The sequence below is a fragment of the Dendrobates tinctorius genome, unplaced genomic scaffold (assembly GCF_039654945.1).
Source record: "Dendrobates tinctorius isolate UK_male_01 unplaced genomic scaffold, ASM3965494v1 ptg000086l, whole genome shotgun sequence".
Lineage (NCBI taxonomy): Eukaryota > Metazoa > Chordata > Amphibia > Anura > Dendrobatidae > Dendrobates > Dendrobates tinctorius.
This window is the reverse complement of record NW_027361754.1, coordinates 3,298,574-3,315,724: the sequence shown is the minus strand read 5'-3', so window position 1 is coordinate 3,315,724 and position 17,151 is coordinate 3,298,574. Positions and strand designations below refer to the sequence as shown.

Genomic DNA, 17,151 nt, shown 5'->3' with positions numbered 1-17,151 from the left:
CAGGTGCTGTTAATTACACAAATTAGAGAAGCATCACATGATTTTTCGAACAGTGCCAATTCTTTTGTCCACCCTCTTTTTTATGTTTGGTGTGGAATTATATCCAATTTGGCTTTAGGACAATTCTTTTTGTGTTTTTTCATTTAAGACAAATTAAATGAAGATAATACCAAAGAATTTGTGTTTGCAATCATTTTCAGGAAGAAATTGAGCATTATCTGACAGAATTGCAGGGGTGTCAATACTTTCGGCCACAACTGTAAGCCCTTGAATCGGCTGCCAGTGCAGCGTCTTCTGGTCAGAATGCTAACTGCGCGATGTTTTCTCTCGCTTTGCGCGGTTTCCTTCCTGACCGCTGGGGATCCATCTTTCCTACGTTTTTCTGACGTTTGTACATGATACAATTTCATACCTTCATGACCGTCTCAAACATCGGAATCAAGACGAATTTAATGAATCCGATCTGGGCTTTGGGTTTTGTGACTTTATCACGATCCATAAATGGGGTGACCGGGAGACCCTCAGATTTTTCCCGATCACTCTGTAAAGGAAAACATTTGTGTTAGCGGCTCCCATATCTGCACGGATTATACCGCTATTATCATGTCATATGAAATCTGAGTAACTGCGATCCCCCAAACCCAGACTCATGGGATTGCACCGATATAAAACCAGCGACAATCTTCACTGGATTGTGTGCAAATAGCGCAGCACGGTGGCTCTGTGGTTAGCACTGCAGCCTTGCAGCGCTGGGGTCCTGGGTTCAAATCCCACCAAGGACAACATCTGCAAGGAGTTTGTATGTTCTCCCCGTGTTTGTGTGGTTTTCCTCTGGTTTCCTTCCACATTCCAAAGACATACTGATAGGGAATTTAGATTGTGAGCCCCATCGGGGACAGTGATGATATTGTCTGTAAAGTGCTGTAGAATTAATGATGCTATATAAATGAGTAAATAAATAGTGGACTACAACAACACAAGTTGCTGACAGTTTGTTACAGTGTATCAGGGCAGGTCAGATGCATCATTCTGGAGTCCAGGCTGCTTACAAGACAGCAGATTGTTTAGACTGGATACAACTGGAACAATCCCTCAGCTTTGAATAGTAATGTTTTAAAAGGATTTTCTTTTCTGTCTTCAGGAGAAAACGACTCCTCTGCCCCACGGCTCTTTGCGAGAAGCGGTGCGCTCCTAAAGATTGACAGTTCGGATCCAAGGCACAGTTGCCCCGCTGGTCCAAATTGTGCCCTCTCCAATGCTGCAAGCAAAGGCAGCTTTACCCCGGAGCATCTGAGCACGGAGAGTGAAGATGGCCAGATCCAGAGCGGCGCCTGCGGGCTCTATAGCAAACAGCTAGAAAGCACAGGCTACTTACCTAGAAGAAAGCCGATAATCTAAAAAGGAATTGCAATACAGAGACTAGCACACAGAAAACCCTCAGATGACGGAGGGGCGAAACGCACGTTGGGAACTGAGGTGAAGGCTGATGTGGTGACACATTGTTATTTTTTGGGATTTGTCTTATTATAATACATCTTTATCTTTTCACTATTGATTTTACTTTAGTGCATTACGTTTTGCACCAAATCTCGAACTTTCTCTAACTCTTGTGGCAACCGTTTGTATTGCGCTCTTCTTTTTACTATTTTATGTCTCCCACTGGCCTCCCCTTGCTTTCGTTGTCTTTACTATTAACTTTTACATTTTATTTTTATTAAACAGAGCTCATACGACTAAAACACATGGCTGAGTAGTAAATAGTGCTCATACGACTGTTTTATTTTTTATTGTGTAGCAATGTATCAATAAAATATTTACTGTATATATACATTTTTCTGATTAAATTTGGGTAACACTTATATGATATTTCATTCCTCTGATTGGTTATCTACCAATGCCACAGTCAAAGCAATGAGTGGGAAATTATAGAATTGACAATCCATTCCCACCTTTCTTGTGAACGGAGGACACTTATAATACTTATTTATTTTACTCACTTATATAGCATCATCATATTCCTCAGCGCTTTACACACATTACCATCGCTATCCCCAATTGGGGCTCAAAATCTACATCCCCTATCAGTCTTTGGAGTGTGGGAGGAAACCGGAGACCCTGGAGGAAACCCACGCAAACACGGGGAGAACATACAAACGGACTGCAGATATTGTCCTTGGTGGGATTTGTACCCAGGACCTCAGTGCTAACCACTGAGCCACCGTGCTGCCCTTATAAGAAGTACATTTGCAAGGTTGCTTGGTTTTACAGTCACTTTGTAATCTTGCCCATTTAAAAGAGGAGACAACCCCAATCACATGGGCTGTCAGCCTGAGGAATTAGCCTGGAATGTTCCCATTCACTGTCAGCAGAGATTCTGAAAATGCCTTGCTATTTAGAGAGAAAGGAATAAACATGATGGATGTAAACTTTCTTGATGCATTGCTCACTTAAGAGATAAACAGGTTATGGGGTGAGGTGGTCTCTAGCAGGGTCCTGTTAACCCTATATAACCCTGCTCCAGCGTATATGATTTTCTATATGATGTGAACGTTGTCACCTGCAGCACAGGATGTCACTATTACATCCTACAAGGCCGCCATATATAATGACAGGGGTGTACACGGACCTGCATGAAATACTCCTCCAGCAGACAGTCCACCCAGGGCTCGGCCACCTCTGTGGGACGCACTTCATTAGAGATATCGCAGCACTTTATCAACAACATCTGCAGCTGAGAGACAGAACATGTGGAGTCAGTGCAAGAACTGCCTGGAGTCATGGCCATTGTTCTAGGGGGCAGAGATGACCACACTCAGCCAGATTTCTGCAGGGCGCTGATATTGCACCCCAAGTGTCAGAAAGTGCAGTTTTGAAAAAAAGAATTATAACATTAGTAACGCTTTAAGACAGAGTATTAGGAGAGGAGAATGTAATGGTGCTGGGTTATTGGGAAGATGGGTGACCCAAGAGCATTCATTAGAAAGATGGGTGACCCCAGGGCGTTCATTAGAAAGATGGATGACCCCAGAGCGTTTAATAGAAAGATGGGTGACTCCAGACCGTTTATTAGAAAGATGGGTTACCCCAGAGTGTTCAATAGAAAGATGGCTGACCCCAGAGCGTTCAGTAGAAAGATGGGTGACCCCAGAGCGTTCAATAGAAAGATGGGTGACCCCAGAGCATTCAGTAGAAAGATGGGTGACCCCAGAGCGTTCAATAGAAAGATTGGTGACACCACAGCATTCCTTAGAAAGGTGGGTGACCCAAAAGCATTCATTAAAAAGATGGGTGTCCCCAGAGCGTTCATTAGAAAGATGGGTGACCCCAAAGCGTTTCGTGCTTTGGGGTCTTATACAATTCTAAGGCTTACGGTTTTCACATGTTCCTCATTAGAGAAGTCAAAGTCCGAAACAACTTGTTTAAAAGACTCCAATATGTCCCCATGCCGAGCCATGTCCGTGGCTAGAATGAGGCGAATGATGCACTGTATGGTAAATATAAAAAAAACAACCAAAAATGAGAAAGTAAGTATCCGATCAGTGACTTTTCATTACGTATCTGTATATACACCACCTGCCGGATGTGTTTGAAGAGCTCAGGGGAAATATTAGAAAAGATGTTGTTTTCCGGCTGCGCCAGGATTTGGAAGGCCACCGCGCAGTGATGGTTCTCCAGGGGCGATATGTCATTGTAGCGAATCGCCAGCTCTGTGCGCGCATTGATCTGGTACCTAAAATCACAACAAAATCATTTCATGTTCAGAAATGTCTGGGACACAAGAGCTTACAATCTAGAGAGGAGCAAAGCTATATTATTATATCTTACGACCATAGTTGTAATGCAAGGGTTGGAGGGAAAAGCGCTTACGTGTTATTGTATCCTGGGTGGTCAAGATCGTGACACACCGCGGCCGTCATAAGGACCCCCAACTCCAGAAGTGACAGCTGGCCCTGAGCAAGGGATAAAAGGCAGACGTGAAGGCGCGACATCACACTGCGTGAAAAAGAGAATTGCTGCTGATCTTTATAAAAGAGATGTAAGAGATTTCACCAATAAATGTCCGTCCTGCAGTTATTTAATCTTAACCTCTCCTGTAAAAGCTGGGTGACATCTAATCTGTCTGCCATTACAGTTGCCACGGCGGCTAACCATTGATATCTCCTAGGTGAAGAGCTGAAGTGATGGTGGACATATTGGTGTCACTCAGCTTTGCCAACATCAGGTATTCAGACCTGGAGATCGCAGAGGTGAATCATCCCGTACATCATCTGCGTCACACAGAAGCAATGCCGGAAGTTGTGGAAGGGGTTGGTTCTGTAATTTTCTTGGATGCACAACTGTGAGAGGAAATCACAGAGATATCAGTGAGTGATTGACCATCCATGTCCTAATCCACCGACACACAACAGTAGGCCCCTAGATTGTATTTGCCGCACCTTGCCAGTCCTGCCGGGGTCGCCTCGCCATTATGTTACCCCTCGGCTCATCCCCAATAACTTGTGGCACAGCCTGGATACATTTCATGTGTTACAACTTCTCGTAACCACAACCTTACTGACAACACTCTGAGCGCAAACACCAGCCGTGGACTCCAGATGGGCGGCCGTAAATGCCAAGTGAATTGTAATAAATATATGATAGGAAGTAAGCAGAAATCACAAATCTGGAGCCACAATTGTGGGATGAATCTGCAGTTTGGTGGCAAGGCCGCAGCATGTTGTGTGATGGGACGGCTCCATGTGCACTCGTGTCTGTGTTTGGGGCAAAACCAACTTTCCTGAATGGCCTCAATTTTCTATGTCCCTCATTCTCTCAGTAGTCGAGGAGCTGTAAGGGGGGTCATATTGGTTGTACTGTAGGATACTGGTGTTGAGATCAAGGATCGGTGTGTATGGCCCCCTTTTCTATGTGATGTGCTTCCATGTTGGCGGCCTTGCAGCAGCATGCTGGTGTTTAGACCAGGGATAAGTGGGTATGGTCCCCTTTTCTATGTGAAGTGATTCCATATTTGTTGTCCTACAGCATATTGATGTTCAGACCAGGGATCGGTGGGTATGGCCCCCTTTTCTGTGTAATGTGTTTCCATGTTGGTGGTCCTGCAGCATACTGGTGTTTAGACCAGGGATCGGTGGGTATGGCCCCCTTTTCTATGTGAAGTGATTCCATATTGGTTGTCCTGCAGGATACTGGTGTTCAGACCAGGGATCGGTGGGTATGGCCCCTTTTTTATGTGATGGTTTCCATATTGGTTGTCACACATGATGAATCCGCTGCGGAGACTTTTGCTCTGTACTCGCACATGTGACGTCATTACCACTACTAGTTATAACCGCTCCTGCCCCCTAAACAAGTGTCGTTGTTACCAGGTCCTAGCAGTAGCATATTTGGGTTTACGGTATTTTGGGGACATACCAGCCAGCGCTTCAAGGTAATGGGGTTCACGTTGAATTCCCGCACAAGTCCAAGGTCGTGATACATGAACTCCAGACAGCTCAGCATCTGTGCAGACAAGAAGGGAACATGAGCGGCCTCATGTATGATCACACCCATCGTTTGTGTGCTGACGCCTGAACATTAAGCATCAGCCTATACCCTATACCTGCACTTCCCAGGTCAATACGATTAGTCCCCAATCCCCACAATTTTAAGCGTGTCCTGAAAACGCATTTATTCAGACTGGCCTACCACCCCAACACATTAACCTAATCTATCCCTGTGTGGCAGAGCCAAAAGTTTTACCATAACCAGGTTCCCCGCATCATGTTCCCACATGCTTTATGCCTCCATTAGCCCTCTGTGTCTGTACTGTTACACACTTAACATTATGACTGGTCCATACAATCAGGGTAACTGTTACCACCCACCTTTCGTGTCTCCCTCTTTCCTCATAGACTGTAAGCTTGCGAGCAGGGCCCTCTTTCCTCTTGGTATTTGTTATAATCTACTGTATGTGATTATTGTTATGCTGTAATGTCTATTGTCTGTACAAATTCCCTCTGAAATGTAAAGTGCTGCGGAATATGTTGGCGCTATAAAAATAAAATTTATTATTATTATTATATTACCCTGTGTCTGTGGAGTTCCCTCCCATCACTGTATTGACCCTCCTGGCTTAGGGGAGATGAGGAGTGCTGTGTAAGAACTTCAGTGCCTTGCGAAAGTATTCGGCTCCCTGGAACTTTTCAACCTTTTCTCACATATCATGCTTCAAACATAAAGATGCCAAATGTAAATTTTTGGTGAAGACTCAACAACAAGTGGAACACAATTGTGAAGTTGAACAAAATTTATTGGTTATTTTGAATTTTTGTGGTAATTCAAAAACTGAAAAGTGGGACATGCAATATTATTCAGCCCCTTTACTTTCAGTGCATCAAACTCACTCCAGAAGTTCATTGTGGATCTATGAATGATCCAATGTTGTCCTAAATGACTAATGATGATAAATATAATCCACCTGTGTGTAATCAAGTCTCTGTATAAATGCACCTGCTCTGTGATAGTCTCAGGGTTCTGTTTGAAGCACAGAGAGCATCATGAAGACCAAGGAACACAACAGGCAGGTCCGTGATACTGTTGTGGAGAAGTTTAAAGCCGAATTTGGATACAAAATGATTTCCAAAACTTTAAACATCCCAAGGAGCACTGTGCAATCGATCATATTGAAATGGAAGGAGTATCATATCACTGCAAATCTACCAAGACCCGGCAGTCCCTCTAAACTTTCATCTCAAACAAGGGGAAGACTGAGCAGAGATGCAGCCAAGATGCCCATGATCACTCTGGATGAACTGCAGAGATCTACAGCTGAGGTGGGACAGTCTGTCCATAGGACAACAATCAGTCGTACACTGCACAAATCTGGCCTTTATGGAAGAGTGTCAAGAAGAAATCCATTTCTCAAAGATATCCATAAAAAGTGTCATTTAACCCTGCTGTTCTGTTCGTTTCCACTATACACTTGTACTGCTCCGGTCATTTTTGACCGGACCTATTAAAATGCTGTTTTAGCTGCTTAAAAAAAATTTTTTGAGTACCTGTTGCATTATTATACTGTATGTGAACATGGTTGGTCATTATAAAAAAAAAAATACGTAAAAAACTCAATTTTTTAATTTATTTTGTGTTTATAAAGGTTACAAGGGGTTATTGAATTCTGCACAGAAATTACAAATTTGAGCTTAACCTACTACTATAACAACTATAACTAACTATAACTAAAATTAACTATAGTATAAAATGCGTGCAAACTTTTTGAAAAAAAAATTAAAATTAATTAAAAAAAATTAAAAAAAAAACAACTGACAACAGAATTTCATTATTTTTAGAGGAAAAGCAGGGTAAATAACATACAGAGAAAAAAAATTGCACAGAACTGTACCGAAAGCCAATGCGTATGGTTTGTACTGAAAGCATGTGTAAATCTGCACCTAAAGCAACTGTTTACTTCATAAACAATAGTAGATGCAATAAGTAGTCTCAAAAGAAATTATAACTCATTTGTTTTACTCAAAAAATGGCTGAAATTAGCATAAAATGCTATTCGGTCATTTTTGACCGGAACAGTACAAGTGTAAAAAAAAAATGTGGCGCAAAAACTAAACAAAAAAAAATACCCTTAGAAAGAACCCCTCAAATTAGGAAAATAGAAGTAACCACAAGTTTCAGAACCACATAATGAATTTTTTTAAAAATATCAAAGTTCAAAAACGGTCATTTTTGACTGAACAGAACAGCAGGGTTAAAGTTTGCAACAAGCCACCTGGGAGAGACACTAAACATGTGGAAGAAGGTGCTCTGGTCAGATGAAACGAAAATCAAACTTTTTGGCAACAATGCCAAACGATATGTTTGGCGTAAAGGCAACACAGCTCATCACCCTGAACACACTATCCCCACTGTCAAACATGGTGGTGGCAGCATCATGGTTTGGGCCTGTTTTTCTTCAGCAGGGACAGGGAAGATGGTTAAAATTGATGATAAAACCTGTTGGAGTCAGCAAAAGACCTGAGACTTGGACGGAGATTTGTCTTCTAACAAGACAACGATCCCAAACCTAAAGCAAAATCTACAATGCAATGGTTCACAAATAAACGTATCCAGGTGTTAGAATGGCCACGTCAAAGTCCAAACCTGAATCCAATCGAGAATCTGTGGAAAGAGCTGAAAACTGCTGTTCACAAACGATCTCCATCAAACCTCACTGAGCTTAAGCTGTTTGCCAAGGAAGAATGGGCAAGAATTTCAGTCTCTCGATGTTCAAAACTGATAGAGACATACCCCAAGCGAGTTGCAGCTGTAATCGCAGCAAAAGGTGCCGCAACAAAGTATTAAGGTAAAGGGGCCAAATAATATTGCACACCCCACTTTTCAGTTTTTGAATTTCCACAAAAATTTAAAATAACCAATATATTCCGTTCGACTTCACAATTCTGTCCCACTTGTGGTTGATTCTTCACCAAAAATTTACATTTGGTATCTTTATGTTTGAAGCATGATATGTGGGAAAAGGTTGAAAAGTTCTAGGGAGCCGAATACTTTCGCGAGGCACTGTACAACACCCATCATGTAATTCAGCCAAATTCTATTAATCTGGATTCCACTACAGGTCACTTCCCTCCTGAAATGCTCTTTGCTGCTGTGCCATCCAGCCTGTTATCTCTGTCCTGTCTCTGGTCTCTTACCTTACCTTCTGATCCAGTTTTTTTTAAAACAAACCTCATTGTATTCCCAGTGCCAGACATCAAAGGTGGGCTTCTTTAATGTCTCAATGGTCTCCGAAGTCAAGGTGTACTGGGGAAGCAAAGACCCAACAAGATCATCGATGGGATGTGTACAAGTGTTAGTATGTCAGTACAATTACGGTATGTCAGACATTGGTCGTCATCATGTCCTGTGAACCCCCTCACATCTGTCTGTAAAAGGGGCCCTCCTGCAGAAGGAGGATGATGATGGTCATCACTAAGTATTGGTAGATGGTTTACCTTTGGGTAGTTGGGAACATCCCTGCAGGGGTTTATCCGGATTATGTCACCAGAGCGGTAATATTTACAGGGACAGCTCAGTCTGCTGGAAAAGACAGAAATGGAAAGAGGTTATTGCCATATTATTAAATGGTAAAATGGCCACCTGCTTATTATAAATCCTCTACTGCAGAGACAAAGTGTCCTCTGCTCACTGCATAGGGAGAGGGCACGGATCGGTCCATACAGTCAGTCAAGCACCCTGGGAGGCTGCGGAGCAGTGTGCTTCTGATGAAAGCCCCGGAGACAATCGCTTTCTGAGTAATTAAACTTTTTTACTTCCAGAACTGTGAAAAAGTTTTAGGTGAGTGTTAAAAAATGTTGGAGTAAAAAGCTTTCAAAAATAGAGGAGTTTATAGTTTACTTTTATGAAGCAACAAACTGCAAAGTGAATAAAGAAAAGAGAAATGAAAATCCCATAAGTGATCGCCCGTCGCTTCCAACATCAATATCTTGTGACCGCCCGTCGCCCCTATTATCAGTATGTGATGACCGCCCGTCGCCTCCATCATCAGTATCTGATGACCGCCCGTCATCTCCATCATCAGTATCTGGTGACCGCCCGTCGCTTCCATCATCAGTATCTGATGACCACCCGTCGCCTCCATCATCAGTAGCTGGTGACCGCCCGTCGCCTCCATCATCAGTATCTGATGACCGCCCGTCATCTCCATCATCAGTATCTGGTGACCGCCCGTCGCTTCCATCATCAGTATCTGATGACCACCCGTCGCCTCCATCATCAGTAGCTGGTGACCGCTCGTCGCCGCCATCATCAGTATCTGATGACCGCCCATCGCCTCTATCATCAGTATCTGATGACCGCCCGTCACCTCCATCATCAGTATCTGGTGATCACCTGTCGCTTCCATCATCAGTATCTGGTGACCGCTCATCGCCTCCGTCATCAGTATCTGCTGACTGCCCTTCACCTCCATCATCAGTATCTGCTGACTGCCCTTCGCCTCCATCATCAGTATCTGGTGACCGTCCGTCGCCTCCATCATCAGTATCTGGTGACAGCCCATCTCCTCAATCATCAGTATCTGGTGATCACACGTTGCTTCCATCATCAGTATCTGGTGACAGCCCGTCACACCCATCATCAATTTATAGTGACCACCTGTCGCTTCCATCATCAGTATCGGATGACTACATATCACCTCCATCATCAGTATCCGTTGAAGGCCACTCTAATACAGATTTTCACAGCAAGTACAGCAGCAGTATCAGGACTAAGATATTTAATAATCCATGTGCTGTTCCGCCTAAGTTATGCATGTATGGTTTCATAGACTATTATTTTTCATGCTGTGTATAATCTAGTCCTGCATTTGCTCTGCTGCCATCTGCTGGTCCTTTTTCTGTATGGCAGCCTGCAGCTAATTAATTCTTTTACATGCCTTTCACTTCCAGTTCAGAGGTTACCCTTCTCTTCCTCTTTGCAGTCATTCTTAGTTTCACTTTCACCTGGGAGAGACAAGCTTGTACCGAGCTGTGAAAGGCATCAGTTTCTCGATCACACTTCGTTGCTCACACCTTATTGTTAACACACTGCATTTCTGGAGAACCTATTGTATTACCAATCATATGCTGTATGTCCAGATTTCCAATTAATCAAGTCTGGACTTCACAATCTCTGGTGTGCATTATCTCTCCGGACGCTGAGCAACATATGGTCCTGTCTGCCCAGCATTAAGGAAACATCTCCATTTGCCTCATGTGGGGACAAAACAGTCGAAAAACTGCCTTGAAGCCCTGTCAGAATTACCCTTATTTCCCTATCCATATGCCTTCGCTCTGCCTGCTCACATACTGCAGCTCTGCCCTGCTAAGAAACTGCAGCATCACCCCAGACCACATTGTGCATAGAGACTCTCTGTATATTATATAACATCGCTGCAGATTGTCGGACTACAAAACCCTACAATTTTCCAAAAACAGCTTGGGAATCTTGTCAGGGCATCTTAACTAAGCTGCACTGTGATTTCCAGACCTCAATTCAAAAGTTCAGTTTCTTACAGAGACAGTGCACCTTAACTCAAAATGGCCCGAAAAAGACACTGCATTGTTCCCCAGTGTTGAAACAGAGCAAATACAACCCGATACTGCCCATTATGAAGAGCAGGAAACAGAGCCAGCTTCACAAACAGACCAAGACTCAACCATTATGCTCCCTTAAGTCAACGTTAAAGGTCCTCAAGAACCACCGTTCCACGAAGGATGAGTTCAATGACAACCTATGGGAATGAGTCACCTCCCTCATGTCAAGCATCCAACGCCACAAAAATGATGCAGCGAGTCTACAGGACACTATAAAATGGCTAGACACGGCCCACGGAAGATACAAGAGACTATTCGCAAGGTACGCCGCCTTCCTAAAAGACTATAATATTGATGAAGCCTCATCAGAGTTAAGCAAAGTAAATTCCACAGACAGAGAAAGGAACGCCGCCGTGCAAGACGCCAAAGATAAAGCGGAGCTCCGTATTGCTCATCTGCAGGAATCAAGATCCCACAGGTCAGGCTCATCCAGAAACTCTTCTCGGTCATACAAATCATCCTACTCGAGAACTACAACCCTCAGCGACAGAATCTTAGAGGACCCTTAGAGGACCATTTAAACGCAGAGCAATCCAAACTAAGATGCTCCTACACAGAAAAGAAAGGAGAGGCAGAAGCCAATAAAGCAGAGGCAGAAGTCAAGAAAGCAGAGGCAGAAGCCAAGAAAGTAGAAGCGGAGGCAGAAGCCAAGAAAGCAGAAGCACAGGCAGAATCCAAGAAAGCTGAAGCAGAGGCAGAAGCCAAGAAAGCTGAAGCACAGGCAGAAGCCAAGAAAGCAGAGGCAGAAGCCAAGAAAGCAGAGGCTCAAGCAAAGATTCTTCAAACACAAATGGAGGAAGAAATCGCGCTAGCTGAAGTAAAAATACTCGAGCAAGCACTGAATCAAAACCTTGATCCAATTTGCCTACCACCACTGGAAGAGAACCCAGCCGTCTGTGCCAGTGATTACGTGCAGAAACCGATATCTGCAGCACACACCTTCTCCAGCGACGTTCAACACAACAATGTGGAAACGTCCAAGTCAGCCCAACTTACGGTGCCAGTGTTACCCACAGCATCTGCAGAGACCCTAGACCAACGCCATAATGTGTCCCCTCAGGAGCAGCAATCATCACAAGACGACCACAAGACGCACTCCAGTCCATCTCCACAGTTCAAGCCGCAGTCATCGAAATCTCCAGAGGTTAAACCATAGCTCAACCCTGCAGCAATATCATTCTACCCGGGAACAATTCACCCTTCCACACCACACAGCTTATACGCCCGAGGGGCAACACAAGCTAACACGGTAACAAGGAGTGAAGGATCAGACATGTCCGAGTTTGCCAGGTTTATGGTGAGCAAAGATCTAATCAGCACCAGCGTCTCAAAGTTTGACGATTGTGAAGAGAACTACAGAGCCTGGAAAGCAACCTTCAAGGCCACCATTGCTGACCTCAACCTATCCGCAGAACAGGAGCTCGACCTCATGGTAAAATGGTTGGGTCCTGACTCCACAAACCGTATCAAGAGTCCTCGGACCGTCTACGTGGGGCAAGCTGAAGCAGGTCTCGCTGCTGCCTGGCTGAGACTCGAAAGAACCAATGGCAGCGCTGAAGCCATAGAAAAGTCCCTATTCAAGAGACTGCAGAACATTCCAAGGATCAACCTTAAGGAAGCCCACAAGCTTCTGGACTTAAGTGATCTGCTTATGGAGCTGGAACTTGTAAAAAGAGACCCTCGTCTGTCTGGATTATGCTACCTGGACACTGCCCATGGGGTGAATCCAATCATGTCAAAGCTGCCGCATAGTCTGCAAGAGAAGTGGGCAGTATGTGTTTCCAGGTACAAAAGGTCACATGATGTAACCTTTCCTCCGTTCAATCAGTTCTGCAAGTTCGTTGACGAAACAGGCCCAAATGAGGAATGACCCTAGCCTAGACTTCCTGGAGTCTAACACTACAGCTCCAGCAACACCGTCATCAAGGTATGAAAGCGTCTCACATAGACGCAATGACTTGAGGAGCAGTGTAAGTGTCAGAAAGACTAATCTGCCACCACCTGCGGTACCCGCTGATAAGCAGTGCACTGTTCCGTCGAGGGGTAAATCTTTCAATCGTGAGTGTCCCATTCACAGAAAACCACACTCGTTGAACAAATGTAGAGGCTTCAGGTCCAAAACCATCCAGGAGCACAAGAAAATCCTCAGTGAACTTGGGGTGTGTTTCAAGTGCTGCGCTTCATTAGAACACATGGCCAAGGACTGCAAATCTGCCATTAAGTGTGAAGAGTGTCATAGTGACAAACACCCATCAGCTTTGCATCCAACCTCAGCCACCAGCGATGCAGCAGTCGCCGTGACCCCTAGTCCAGCTACAAGCCATGGCGGGGAGCCACAGAATAACGCCAAGTCTACCACGGCTGTCTCCTGCTTATGCTCAGAGGTATGTGGGGAGAGCCAAAGTGATAAATGCTGTGCCAGGATATGCCTAATCAGAGTTTATCCAGAAGGGAAACCAGAGAAGGCAGTAAAAATGTATGCCATCATTGACGATCAGAGCAATCGATCCCTAGCTGGACCTAAGTTCTTTGAAGTCTTTGGAATCAAGGGACCAGCAACGCCCTATACTCTGAATACTTGCTCAGGTCGCATAGAGACTAGCGGCAAGAGGGCACGAGGTTTCATTGCTTCTCCTGTCAACGGAGGCGTAGAAATACCCCTACCTGCGCTAATTGAATGCGATCAAATACCCAGCCAAAGGGATGAGATTCCTACCTCAGAAGCTGCGTTCCACCACCACACCTAAGGCACCTAGTCAGCGTTATCCCACCTATGGACACAGATGCTGAAACCCCACTTCTGCTCGGCAGAGACAATTTAAGGATACATAAGGTCTGCCAACAGTGCAATGGTCCTGACTATGCCCCCTACGCACAGAGACTAGACTTGGGGTGGGTAATCATAGGAAATGTGTGCTTGGACCGAACAAGAGTCGATTCCTTTAAGACCTACGTACGCCGAGACGGACGAACTACTTTCTGCAAGCCATGCCCTCATCACTATGAGGTAAAAGAGAAGCCTCCAGATCCCATACAGATGCCTGATGTCATTCATTCTCCCTATGTAGATGACTTGGGAAGATCAGTGTTTCATACAACTAAGGATGACAACAAGGTAGCCCCGTCAATGGAAGACAAGGAATTTGTCAGGATAATGGACAATGAGTTCCTTAAGGACGAGACTGATCGCTGGGTTTTTCCCCTACCCTTCCGAGCTACCAGGGTAAGGGCTCCGTTTCACTTAGCGACGCACCAGCGATCCCAACAACGATACGACCAAACACAGTGAAGCATGCTGGCCAGCGGGACGCTGACGATGAAAAAATGGCCCAGGACATTCCTGCACGATCAGCAATATCCAGCAGGGGGGCCGGTCGCTGCTGTGTGTCACATGTAGTGAGATCGCTGTTATGTCACAAAATCTCGCTAGCGATCTCGCTATGTGAGACAGGGCCTTAAGCCCCCCCAACAATCGTGAACAAGCCTTGTCCAGATTCAACGCTCTCCATCACACACTTAGCAACAAACCGGAGATGAAAAAACACGTTGTCACCTTTATGAGCAAGATATTCCAGAATAACCATGCGGAGTCAGCGCCTCTCTTAAAGGAAAACGAGGAGTGCTACTACCTACCCTCATTCGGAGTATATCACCCACGGAAACCTAAGCAAATTAGAGTTGTCTTTGATTAAAGCGCCAAACATCAAGGTGTATCTCTCAAAGATGTCCTCCTCACGGGTCCTAATCTTACAAACAACCTAGTAGGAGTGTTGATGAGGTTCCGGAAAGAGCCCATCGCCATCACCGCCGACATTGAACAGATGTTCCACTGTTTCGTAGTCAAAGAGGACCAAAGGAATTTCCTCAGGTTCCTGTGGTACAAGGACAATGACCCCAGCAAAGAGATGGTGGAGTATCGCATGAGGGTGCACGTATTCGGGAACAGCCCTTCCCCCGCAGTGGCAACCTATGGCCTGCGGAGAAGCGCTCAAGAAGGAGAGTCCGAATATGGAACAGACGCAAGAGACTTTGTAGAGAAAGACTTCTACGTAGATGATGGACTAAAATCTCTACCCACAGAAGAAGCGGCGATCGACCTACTCAAGAGGACCCAAGGTATGCTGTACCAAGCTAAGCTTAGATTACACAAAATTGCTTCAAACAGCCTGGCTGTCATGAGAGCCTTTGAGTCAAGTGACCACGCACCAGGATTCAAGGACATAGACCTGGGACCAGACTTTCCGCCTGTGCAGGGAAGCTTAGGCTTGACGTGGAACCTGTCAGTCGACACCTTCAGTTTCCAAATCAACTGTGCAGACAAATCATTCACTAAACGTGGTGTCCTGTCAGTGGTGAATAGCTTATACGACCCACTGGGATTCGTAGCACCAGTTACCATACAAGGTAAATCCTTTATGAGACAGCTTTCCGAAACCGTCAAGGACTGGGATGCCCCACTCCCTACTGATAAGGAACCAAAATGGGAAACCTGGAAGCAGTCTTTGTGTGCTTTGGATGAAATCTATATACCAAGATGCTACGCCACAATCTCACTTGCTGCTAGTGTGGCGCTCCTGTGGGTTCAGTCGCCACAGAGGTACTGCACCTCCTCCTGAGGTGTGGTACCCCACCATCCAGGTAAGGTGGAGACACCTGACCACGCTCCAACACCTGCATCCCACAGAACCTAGTAGTGTAGCAAAGCACCCTTTGGTGGCTCCCTGCTTGGAACACGAAGCGTGCTGGGAGGCGGGTGGAGTTAGTTGGCAACAAAAGAGTGGGAAGAGTTTAGGATTTGGTCAGTCTGACTCAGAGAGTCTAGGAGTGAAGATCCCCTGAGTGGGATGGATGAAGGAAGTGCTGCAGCCGACCACAGTGACCTGGGTCCGCTGGCACAGGAAAGAGACATTGATGGGAAGCCCGACTCTCTCCATAAGAATGAAGGATTAGTACGGAACGTAAGGAGAAGAGGACAAAGGATTAGGGTTAGAGCAGAACCCTTCCCAAGTTCACAACGCAAGGCCGGAGTCCGGTCCCCAAGGTTGTATGGATACTAATGGTCCTGCAGCAGACACCGGAGGAATAGAAGTTGTCACCACTTTATTCCCACATAAGACTTGGGGGCACAACAGCAACAATAGTGAGCCGGGACTTGGTAGCAAGGAGTCCCCGAAGCAGGCTACAGCTGTCTGCTGTACAAGTAGAGTTCATAAGAACATCTGACAGGAGGAACTCCAGTGTAACTCAGTACTGAGAGTACTTCACTATAGGCGCAAAAGTTGGCGGAGTGTTGGAACGGAGTACTTCATCTTGCCTGGGGGTTGGCTGAGCTCCTGACCTGGAGGACACAGCATGGATGCGGGCACCTGTATGCACAACAGACTGTGAGTAAAGCTTTGGAACTACATGCCCTGGTGTCCTCCACTTATTCCTGCGCCAACTCACTCGGCACTGCTACATCGCTGTGCTTGGCACCGCACCATCTACATCTCCTCCCTCTCTCCTCACCTACACTGCCCTGGGACTACAGCCCTACCTGTGGAGGGCCACACCATCATTGCTGCACCCCACCATCTGTCCCAGAGGTTCTGTCTGCAGCGTCGGCTTAACATCTTCATTGCCGAACACCACAGCACAGATGGCGTCACGAATCATTCCCTCATAAACTTTAATCAGCATTCGCACACTCAACATCCCCCTTTTACAATGGACGCCCAGGGCCACGGACCGGGTCACTGCTACCGTGACGACTCCCATTGAAATCCACCGGGCCCGGCTCCGAGTACCCCACAGCCCTGGGAGGGCGATCGATTACTTGGCGTCACGAAAAGGATGACGAATCCCGGTGCCACCGGGTTCTGTGTGCCTGAATGTTATTGGACTTAGACATTGCTGAAAATGTGCAGAATAACCAAACTGATAGACTGTAAAATGGACTCTCAAAATGGCCACCAGCGCGGTGAAGAAGGGCGTGACAACATAGGTGGTCCTAAGAAAAGACCGCAAACTGTCCTGGGCCTCCCTT

At 45.6% G+C, this 17,151-nt stretch overlaps 1 protein-coding gene across 1 annotated transcript in view; it reads right to left on the bottom strand.

Moving 5' to 3' along the window:
* The window catches only part of PDE9A (phosphodiesterase 9A), a 58,601-nt gene that overhangs the window by 15,644 nt on the left and 25,806 nt on the right, over window positions 1-17,151 (bottom strand). Inside the window, exons 8-16 of the mRNA XM_073584899.1 lie at window positions 8,985-9,069; window positions 8,719-8,793; window positions 5,413-5,499; window positions 4,233-4,337; window positions 3,868-3,950; window positions 3,574-3,730; window positions 3,371-3,484; window positions 2,627-2,731; window positions 413-541 (exon numbers count right to left, since the gene is read on the bottom strand). Coding sequence (XP_073441000.1) covers window positions 413-541; window positions 2,627-2,731; window positions 3,371-3,484; window positions 3,574-3,730; window positions 3,868-3,950; window positions 4,233-4,337; window positions 5,413-5,499; window positions 8,719-8,793; window positions 8,985-9,069 — 940 coding nt within the window. The remainder of the gene's footprint in view (window positions 1-412; window positions 542-2,626; window positions 2,732-3,370; window positions 3,485-3,573; window positions 3,731-3,867; window positions 3,951-4,232; window positions 4,338-5,412; window positions 5,500-8,718; window positions 8,794-8,984; window positions 9,070-17,151) is intronic.